The sequence below is a fragment of the Mus pahari genome, chromosome 7 (assembly GCF_900095145.1).
Source record: "Mus pahari chromosome 7, PAHARI_EIJ_v1.1, whole genome shotgun sequence".
Classification (NCBI taxonomy): Eukaryota; Metazoa; Chordata; class Mammalia; order Rodentia; family Muridae; genus Mus; species Mus pahari.
Window position 1 is genome coordinate 7,294,656 of NC_034596.1, and position 11,313 is coordinate 7,305,968.

Sequence of the window (11,313 nt, forward strand, 5' to 3'; positions counted from 1 at the left end):
GAGGAGGAAGAAGAAGAAGAAGAAGAAGAAGAAGAAGAAGAAGAAGAAGAAGAAGAAGAAGAAGAAGAAGAAGAAGAAGAAGATTAAGTATAATTTCGATCCGAATCCCAAAGAGAATTTTTTTAAAGTGGAACTAAAGTTTGAGACCAGCCTAGAAAGTCTTAAATAAAGAGAAAGGATTTGCCCTGCCAATTACTAAAGTATGAGCATGCATACCTGTATGGGGTGTGTGGGGGTGTGTAAAGGTGTATAAGATGGAATATTTTAGCAAAGGACTAAATGACAAAATAAATAAATTGAATTATTTGATTCCAACACAACAAGTTCCTGCAGAAGTTCAGTGTTGGATCAGAAGATGCTCCAGATTGGGAGGGAGGGAGTGCGGAGGGGGATTGGGACCGAGTTAGCGGTTTATGAAACTGGCTCTTAGATGGGAAGATGTTGAATGCTGTTTTCTACTTAATGCTCAGCAGCATCCCCATTGGGAAGGTTTACATTTATAAAGATGGGGCAGACACTCGCAGACAGCACGGGTGCCCACCTTCCATTGACAGTCCCCTTCTCCCTTCTCTCATCTGCAACTGCACAGTGGCCAGCAAGCTGACCACAGAGCACATCGCTGACCTTGAGAACTTCACGTTACTTGGCAAAGTTGCCAGTTAGCACCACCATAAGATGCTCATAACTTAAAGCGTTCAGTCAGAACACTGTAGGAGCGCAATAACAGTGTGAACAGCGAAACCATTACAGAGTGCCGTGGTTCCAGAAGGCTGTACAAGCGGAATAGTTAACACCTATATAGCTATTACCATGTTTCAAGTAATATTAAAATATGCCGTAATCTGTAAATTCACTGAGCATCATGTACATTTATGCATCATCCTGTTCCGGATGAGAAGTCAAAGCATAGAGAGAGTAAACAACTTCTGAAGCTTACAGAGTCCAGGCTGCCTGCATTCTTAACCATTTTACTGTGCTGCCTATCCAAGGAACTACAAAATAGGAATACTAGGTATAGATGCCAATCATGATTCAAATACCATTGTCACAGATGTGTTCAGCCAAAGTAGAGAAAACCTGACAGAATGAAGAAATCAGGAGACATCTATGGCAAGGACTACAGACAGTGAGAATGTGTACAGATGATGACTGCAGGCTAGATACCCCTACTTCATTGTCTTTCACCCTGTGGGCATAACGTATTCATTATTCTGTTTCTCTGTACCTAACCCATGTCAAAAATACATTCTACATACGTACAGTAAATCACATGTAGTGTTTATTTCAGTCAGTGATCATCCACATGCATATTCACTACAAATGCTTGTAGTAAATGACAAGATAACACTGAATAAACCCCCTTAAGTTTTCTAAGATTGTAACATTGCTTTGACTGGCATGGGTTGGTTGGTTTGTTTTGTTATTGTTTTCTTCTAGTTTAACTTTGGTACAGCTTAATAACTTAATAATGATCTGAAATGCCATAGGTCTGATCTTGAAATGCCATAAAGACAGGATTAGTGGTTTGGGGCTTCAGCCAGGTGACAGTGGGAAGCCACATAAGGTTGACTTAAAAGGATATTTCTGTGCTCTGATTTGTGGCTTGAAGATCTTTCTTGTGGTACCTAAGTGTAAATGTGAATGTTACTAGATTTGTAGAGAATGGTGTGAGTAAACTCTGAGCCGCCTTTTCTGGCCTGTACATCACCGTTCATAGGTCTGTTGCTCTTTCAAATCCTGAGTCTTTTCTTTTCCTAGGTAACCCAGGCCAGTCCCCCTTCTACGTGCAATTTGCAAAGGCCTTGTACTCTTTGATGAAGAGCCGCTTCCCAGTGTGGGTAATCTCTCATGCTGGGTTTTCGGTGACTCCCAAAGACAAGAAGATTCTTACAGCACCACACGGTATGTCCTTGTTAACCCCATTAAGATTGATAGTCAACAAGTACTCATGATTCAGGAAAGCCTGTTAGCATTCACAGTTCATAAACAAAAGCCTCTGCTGTGTCTTGAGACCAGGGCCACATTTTTATAAGTTTGACAAGGGAGAGCTGGGCTCCTGTGCGGTGGTGTGTTAGATGGTTTGTTAGGGAAAGGATGTCACTGTGGCATTGCACATATTTGCATTGTACCGATAAGAATTCTCAGTTGTTTCCTAAAGTGTTTAAGTGAGAGGATACATAATTTAAATTCCCTTCAGACGTTAAGCTTATGCCTTTTACTGCGGGGCTTTCCCCTTGGTTGTTTGAGGGAGGTAAGGACTTTACGGCGGCGTGCTCACTCCTGGTTCTTACAGACCACTACCTCTGATTTAAAGATACAGTAACATTTTACCTTTGTATTCTTTATGATTATATATTCTTGATTCTCTTTGAAATTAATATACAGATTTCAACACACAAACTTGTACTTTACAAATGATCTCAGGTGATATTCAAGGCTAGTTTTGATTAATTTAATTTTAACTGTACTCTGGCCACTCACCATATCAGATGTAATTATTTTCTATTTTAAAAGGACTGGTTATGATTATGTATGTGAACTCTTCTGAATACTCTCTGAACATTAGTGTATTCAGGTAGATAAATAATACCAATTTTCTTGTTCATAATTGTACAATGTATAGATGATCTCTTAACTCCAGTGACTAATGTATGTTTTTATTCATTTTTTTAAAGTAAATATTGTATTTTTCAAATTAAAGTGATATGTACCTGTTAGGTAAATTTGTACAATACAGAAGCTAAGTTAAATGTTTTAAATTGCTGCTTTATAATTTAAAATTGGAAAAGAATATTATAAATTATAATGCTTTGATTTAATTATGATAAAAAATTGTTAACTTCAAAACAAGTAAACACTGGCACATGAGCACCAAGAGAAGAGATGCTCTAGTACTTTACTGCTGAGTACAGGAGCCCAGGCGTCTTGCACAGAATGAATGAAGCCTGTGAGAACTGGCCTTTGGTTTTGTTTCCCTTTGTAAAAATGCAATGATGAACTGTGTATCTTAGACCTGACGAATGAACTTACTTTTTTCATGGAGGTACTGATGAACATTTATTTACTGCTGGTTGTGGTTCAGAAATCTTAGCTGGCAAACATCATGCACAAGGAAAGGATCGAATGCAAAATTCTTCCAAAATAAGTAGTAGACTTCCAGTTTCAACTCTGACCCCTAGGGCTTGGAGTCCACCACTCCTGTCCTCACATCCAGATGTCAGGCTCTCAAGAAAGCAGGCCAGGGCATGTACACTCCGGAGCAGTGGCACCGCTGTGAAAGAACAGCTCTCTTGGAAGAATTTAGGCAGGCCTTAGCCGGTCGAACACACAGAGGTGCAGTGCGGAAGGTTTGAGAGTGAAATGGGAATTCTCAGGGGCTTCCCAGGCTCCGTGAGTATTCCCTTCAGGAACTCCCGCTCCAGCTCTTTGTCACTGTTAGGGCTTTGGTATTGGTTTTGTTGCTTGTTTTTGAGTTTGTTCTTTTTTCTTTTCTTTTCTTTTTTTAAGATTATTATTTTACATGTTTGGTGTTTTGCCTATATGTACGTATATCCACCATGAACATGCTTGGTGCCTAAGGAGGTCAGATCAGAAACACAGACTGGTTGTGACCCACCATGTGGGTACTGGAAATTGAACCCAGGTCCTCTGCAAGAACAACAAGTGCTCTTAACTTCTGAGCCATCTCTCCAGCTCTTGTTTATGTTTTAAGACAGGACCTAACTAAATAGCTCAAGATGTCTTTAAACTTGCAGTTCTTTTGCCTCTCCCTCTCTAGTGGTAGGATTGTAGGAATAAGCCAGTTCTCAATTACAGTTTAGATTTTAAATGTCCCCAAAATGTTCTTCCACTGAGGGAGTGGTATCCTGTGAGCCACTTTGAAACATACATTAGGGCCTTCGATAGGTGTATGCCAGGAGGGCTCTGACCTCGTGAGTGAAACGCTCCATTGAGGGATTGATAATGTAATGGAATCTTGAGAGGTGATAAACCTTTTGTGGAGTAAGTACTTTAGTTTATTTGGGGTCATGACCTTGGAGGACATTTTTTTTCCTTGTCCTTCCTTTCTCTTTTTCCTTCCTAGTCCCCAGCAGCTCTGCTCTACCCCTCGTTGCTGAGGTGGTCTGTTTCCCAATACCCAAAACAATAGGGCCAGACAACTGGGGGCTGAGACCTCTAAACCCAGGAGCCAGTGTCTGTGAGCACTTTGTCATGGTAGTAAAGCTGACACAGTGATTATCTGAGAATATCTTCCAAGGTCTTCTAGGGGAGGGAACAAGAGGGGGGATCACTTTGCATCATTCCCAAAGAATTCTCAGTAGCAAACACCTACTCTCCAACAGGTGAGACCCTGGCAGACCTTGTCTAACCCGAGGGAAGGGCCTGCTAGCCTTCTTGCCTCACATAGAGAAGGATCTGAAAAGCATTGGCTGTGATCACAGCACAGACGCTCAGGCCCCTGACACTATATGATTATATCTACAGTTGTAGAAGGCTTCCCCCGCCCCATATTTTACACTATGTTAATAGCCTTTGACTATAATAAAGGTGTATGCACTGCAAGTTACAGGATCTATTAAGGAGGTCTTTGGGGAACAAACAATGGCATGGATGAAATCAAAGCCTTAATAAATATTAAATGTAGCTCAGTTCCTGGCCACCTTAACATAAAGCCGCATGCCAAGAATCTATTTATTCACTTCAGTTCCCCGTACTGGTACATCATGTCCAACTTTAGTCAGAAAAGTTACAAGGCTTTGTAAAAGGCAAGAGAAAACAGTAAGTCCGAACAAATTGTGAAACATGACCAAATTCAGATGTGCCTGTCGCCAACTTTAATCAGATAGACGTTTAAAATAACTATGACAATTAATACATAGAGACTCTAATAAAAACTATAACCTGCAACAAAAGAATAGTAATCCAAGTTGACAGTTGGATACTTTTTTAAAGAAAGAATAAAAAGAAAGTACTAGAAAACACTGCAACAAAGATGGAAAATGGCTTTCATGGGCTTGCTATTAGGCCCAGTGTAGCTAAGGAAAGGATCTGTGAAACTGAAAATAGATCAGCAGAAACCTCCCAAATGGAAATGCAAATAGAAAAAAAAAAGTGTTCTTAAAGATGAGGATATCTAAGATCTATGGGCAGTTTCAAAGATCCAATATCTGCATAATCACAATACCAAAAGATGGAGGGGGTGGAGAGGGCAGAGAGGCTGGAGGGAGAGGAGAGGGTGGAGGGAGAGGAGAAGACGGCAGGAGAGGAGAGGCTGGAGGGAGAGGAGAGGGCAGAGAGGAGAGGAGAGGATGGAGGGAGAGGAGAGGGTGGGCAGAGTGGAGCCAACGTAATGGAAGCACTTAACTCACAGACTACAACTCAGATGCAGGAAACCTGAAGAACAGAGAGCAGGATAAATACTCAGAATCTTCACCTGTGTGCCACATATCGGAATTACAGGAAACCAATAGAACACTTAAAAGACAATAAAGAAATCTCCAAGAACCCTATTGTCACACACAAAGAGGAGAATAAAGTCAAATGTTTAATTTTGAAAGAAAAATATCATCAACTCAGAATTTTGAGCCTAATATAATTATACGTGGAAAGTAAAGGAAAGAAAGGAGTGATTTCTAGACAAAAATGGAGGAGACTGTTTGCTTTAGTTCTACCTTACAAGAAAGGGAAGTGGAGGAAGAAACTCAAATCTGTAACAAGAAAGGAAAAGCATAGGTTAGAGAGATGGTGATCAGTTAAGACCTGCTGCTCTTTAGACACTAGAGCGCGTGTGTGTGTGTGTGTGTGTGTGTGTGTGTGTATGCGTGCGCTCAGCCCCACACAAATATAAAAAAAGAAAAGCAAGGAAGAAATTAGTAAGTTTTTAAGGTTCCTTATTCTAAATAACTGCTCAGCTGAAGAGATGGCTCAGTGGTTAAGAGCACTGACTGATCTTCCAGAGGTCCTGAGTTTAATTCCCAGTAACCACATGGTGGCTGTAAACAACTGCTCCATTAGTAAGTGATGGTAATGTATGGGTAAGTGGGATGAGATGAAGGATGAAGAAAAACAAATAAGATCATTGTTATGTAACAAAACTAAAGGTAAAGTGATACATTGTTGCTTACATTCAACTTAGATTAAGTACTGCAAATTCTAGGGCAACCATTAAAATAATAATAATAATAATAATAATAATAATAATACATTTTTTTAATTAAAGAAATATAATGACCATGACATGATAATAAGAGAGAGAATGGGATAAATATACTCAATTAAGACCAACAAAAGTAGAAGAAAGAAAGGAAAAAAAAATCAAAACAGAACACACTTAGCGTAGATGAAAGGGCTCAGTAGTTAAGAGGAATTTTCTTGCAGAGGACCCAAGTTGGGCAGCTCACAATCACCTGTAACTCCAGCTCCAGGGAATTCAGGACAGTTTTCTGGTCTCCCCAGGCACCTGCCTTCACGTGCACGTACTTACACATAGACATTCATATGTATACATAATTAAAACTTAAATAAAAAATTTAAAGATTTAAAATTGTATATGATCATTTATCTAATTGTATTAGTAATCAGTTTGAATATGAATACTTTAAAGGGTAGTCTCTCAGAGTAGTTAAAAATAAGATCCAACTATCTGCTGTCTACAAGAAACTCTTTAAATATAAGAGAGTTGTGGATCCTTAGTGAAAACTAATTATTATCCATTCCCTTTGCTCAAACTTCAGAGTCATGAGCAGCCATCATGCCTTATTCACCTCACCATGGAGAAAAAGACTTATAGCATAGAGAGAATTCTTAGTTATGGCAAGAGAGAATTCTTAGTTATGGCAACAACAGTAACCATCCAAAGCTGTACGAAAATCAGAAGCAAATAAACACTCTCGGAGTAGCAACTTTGAAACTGAAAACAGATGGAAAGGATCAGCCAAGATCAGGGCTCTCAGACTCTGACATGCACTAACGTTGTTTATGAATGTAAATGGCCACTCCCTGAGTCCCTGACTCAGTAGATGTGGGACACCATCTGAGAATCGGTATTTCTTTTTTTTTTTTTTCGAGACAGGGTTTCTCTGTGTAGCCCTGGCTGTCCTGGAACTCACTTTGTAGACCAGGCTGGCCTCGAACTCAGAAATCCGCCTGCCTCTGCCTCCCGAGGTATTTCTAACAACTTCCCAGAAGCCTTCGTGCTGCTGGTCCTAGGACCGCATCTTCGATACCTTGGCTGTGGATTTTTCCCTACTAAGTAAGCACTGGTGCACACAACCAGTGAAAAGTGTCTTCTGTGAGTCCGATTTTCCAGGAAATGTGTTTAATTTGTGTTTTAAACTGAAGCTTGCTTATGTATAGCTGTACTTGAGTGCTTATTGTTGGGACTGCTTCTGTACTTAACTAATAAGTTAATGACTTAGCAAATACACTGAGCTCTTTGCTACCTAATGAGAACAGTGCCATCTAGAGGCATTAGCCCAGAGGGCCAGCAGATACTGAGTAGCCGAGTAGAAGGGCAGTTTATCACCACTGAGGGCTTGCTGATTCCCCATCTAGGCGATGGTATGCAATGCTGCAGGAGAATTAAATAGAACTAGAGATGCCCGTCTCCACCTTCTGAGGTGACTCTTTCCATCTGTACCCCGAGGATCCCAAAAGTTCTATGATGCCAAGTGTAGCCATGGCCTTACCATCCTACATGACCTAGCAGAGGTAATGTAGAGGTCACACTTACTAGTGTGTGCCCTAGCAGATGGGTGAGCACAGCAGGACAGTTGCATCATTTCCCATCTGAGATGATGGTCCTGAGTACAGGTGCCCTGACATGCAAGGTATAGCCTGAAAACCGCATGATGACTGAAAGAGTGCTATGGCAGCGCATCAAAGGTTGGCAGATGTCTGGCTTCATACTAGCACGTGTTAAGGTTATGAACAGTTAGAAATAATATTCTGGTTGCAGCACATCGACAGAACCATAAAGTGGATATAACGACAGAGCAGATGTTCTCTGATACCACAAAGGGATAATTCAAGAAAAACTGAAACAAAATGTTAACAAGTTGGGACTTTAAAATGTTTTTTGGCTTTGACTCACTAGAACAGCTTACTCGGTGGCAAATTTATTATCAACTACTTCAAGTCTTTTGTTCAAAACATATAAAACACAAGCTTGGAATTACACTGGTTTAGCTTTTAGCAGATGAAAACATTACCTTAAAATTTTATATAGTCTTTCATAAATGATGAATTTGTCTCATGCAATTGTAAAGAAACAAAACCACACCCAATAGTCCTACAGACAGACAAGGAGACTGCTTTGTAAAGTTCTCTCCTCCCCGGAAAGTGCATAGCAAAAGAACTTTGAGGAAAGATGCGCCCAAAGGTGGGGACAGTCAGGCCGGCGCTCATGACCACTAGAAAATCAAGCAAGTTCCTAAGTTAAAGTGGGAGAAGAATCTAGAAACCAAGCACATTGCTACCACCATGAGGCTGATAAGAGGACTGAAGAGCCTCACTCGGGTTTCAGATTTTTGGGTGAGAGATGCTCAACGAGAACATTGAATGGAAATATCCTCAAACAGAGGATAAGCAGAGACCTGAAATCTAGACAGTTCTGGTGACAACATTTCCAACAAGAGGTCCTCGGGATGACTTACATGCTCATCAGTATCTGGATATTGTGTCCGAAAACCCCAGCATCTTCCTAAGTGCACTGGGGGCTCTTGGCATGGTAGCACCCATCCTGGACCCCACTGCCAAGCATGCTGCTCCTTTCTGTGTTGTCCACATACATGCCCTGGTGTAATGTCCCATGTCCTGCTTGGTTTGTGACAACCTTCTTTTCTAACCACTTTGTCCCATTTCTCCCTGTAGCCAGTAATAGCCTTCAAACTCCTCACCATTTCCAAGTATGACACTTAGTGCCGCTTGCTTTTGTTTACTGTTTCTAGCATTTGTTCTTCCTGCATTCCTGCCAGTTCCTAGATTTATCCTGTTGAAATCCTTAGTTGTTCATTTGTGCCTGTCAAGTGGAAAACATAACTTGATGACTTTTTATTAAGCACTCTGTTTGGAGAATAATAATTAAAATTATTTTAAAGATATTCTTGAAGTTCATAGATTATTTTTATTTGTTTTTTAAGTTAGGTAGCATTTGTAAATAACTGTAAATGTTTATCTCTCATCCCTTCAGTGTGTCAAACACTTAGAGCTGGCAGAGTCTCACCAACATTTACATCCAAGGAGCTTGCAGAACGCTGAGCTGTGAATAACATATGCTCCCAAACTGTGAGCGTGTCCTCTCATCTTAGCAAACCGAGAGATAATAGTGAAAGGAAAGTCATTTGGATCTCTGAATGAAGGACGCAGAAAGCCTTGTGGGCCAGAGTTCTCACCGAGCTGCTTCCCTGGTCTTTAGCATGAACCCACAAAGTCCTTTGGACTTTCTATGTCCCATCTCAGTAACAACAAAGTGACTTTTTTTTTTCCTGAAAATTGAAGCAAGATACCTGGGGACTGCATGTCAAAGTTCTCCTTTTCTCAAACATTAAGTTCAATATTCATACTTATTTAACAGTTAAAGTTCTATTACTAAATGATGGCTAGCATTGCTAGACTCTTTTTAATATTATAAATAAAATAATACATTTAAAAGGTTTTTTAACGTTACACTTCTGGTTCCACTTTCATGAATTTAGAATAAAATTTTCATGGGTTTTTAGATTTTTTTATTATAACATACATGTATGGTAAACATTGTTTTTAAAGATCCATCCAAGGAGTAAATTGTATTCATCTTGATCAAAGAATTTCAAATGCGAAGTTCTGATTTCAGCCTTTTATTTCTTCTTGTAAGCTTTTTGATTGAAATTATCAGGATATCCTTATTGAGTGATGGTGGGGCAAGATGACACAAGAAGAAAGTCACATTCACCAGTGAATAACTGTGTGAAAGGGGAAGGGCTTCGATGTGCACATTCCAGAGCGCAGCAGCGAATTATAGTCTTATCGTCACCAAAGACTTAGAAAGACTGTGAAAACGCATAGTTAAACTTATGCACTTAATATTTAATCTGTAGCTGACTATACTTATATAGGAAGGTATGTATAGACTTATGTTCAATTTCAAATATGTAACTAAATGCATACATCTATGGTAGTGTTCTTGTAGTATTCTCTTTAATAAATTTAAGAGGTATAATGACACTTCTTGAGTACAAATGCCTTTCTGAGGTACTTCTTTTTTGAAAAAGATTTATTTATTTTAGGCATGTGAGTACACTGTAGCTATCCTCAGACACACCAGAAGAGGGCATCAGATCTCATTACATGATGGCTGTGAACCACCATGTGGTTACTGGGAATTGAACTCAGGACCTCTGGAAGAGCAGTCAGTGCTCTTAACTCCTGAGCCATCATCTCCAGCCCTCTGAGGTACTTCTTAAGGGCTTCATAATTATATTTTTAATCTATTAGGGGGAGTAGGACTGAAAAAATGACTCCATGGGTGAAATGCTTGTAGCAGAAGCCTGAGAACCAGAGTTTGGTACCCCAGGACCCATGTAAAAGGACAGGATGGCCTTACTGCAGTCCCAGAAAGCAGAAGCAGGGACAGGCTTCCCAGTGCAAGCTGGCTAGCCAGACCAATCAAATAGCAAGCTCCAGGTTTAATGGAAACCCTGCCTCCGTATATAAGGTTGAGAGCAATCAAGACACCTACCATCAATCTCAAGCCGCCACAGACATGTACATACATGTGTACCCAAACACACGTAATCACTCAGACTCACATGCACATGTACATATGCAAAATAAAGTCTATATCTCCTCTTCCTAGGCCATGACTTCCTTGAAGGCAAGTATAGTTTTGTGGTTAATTTTTTAAATTTTTTCTTTCATACAGTACACCCTTATTGCAGCTTCCCCTACTGTTACTCCTCTTCGTCCTCCCTAACTCACATACCCACCCCCACCCCCACCCTAAAGAGTAGGTCTCTCAGGGACATCAAACGCAGTCCCATGCAGGCTCCGTGACTGCCACTTAAGTTACTGTGAGCGCCCTTGAGGCCCCTTAGTTGATTCTGCCAGCCACGCACTTGAGGTGTCTCCAACTACCCTGACTACCACAGTCCCTCCTCCCCTTTTCCTCGGGGACAGAGCAGATGAGAACTCCAACCTGGGCTCTCTCTCCACCTGATCTTTGGTTGTGGATCTCAGCACCGGCTCCCAACAGCTGCCAGACGTGGTCTCCGCTCTGTGAATATATCAGAACACCCTTTCTTCCTTTCTCTCTCTCTCTCTCTCTCTCTCTCTCTC

The 11,313-nt window shown here is 40.6% G+C and overlaps 1 protein-coding gene across 1 annotated transcript in view; it reads left to right on the top strand.

Moving 5' to 3' along the window:
* Window positions 1-11,313, top strand: part of Ldah (lipid droplet associated hydrolase) — a 77,322-nt gene that overhangs the window by 18,149 nt on the left and 47,860 nt on the right. The window contains exon 3 of the mRNA XM_021202464.2: window positions 1,759-1,902. Coding sequence (XP_021058123.1) covers window positions 1,759-1,902 — 144 coding nt within the window. The remainder of the gene's footprint in view (window positions 1-1,758; window positions 1,903-11,313) is intronic.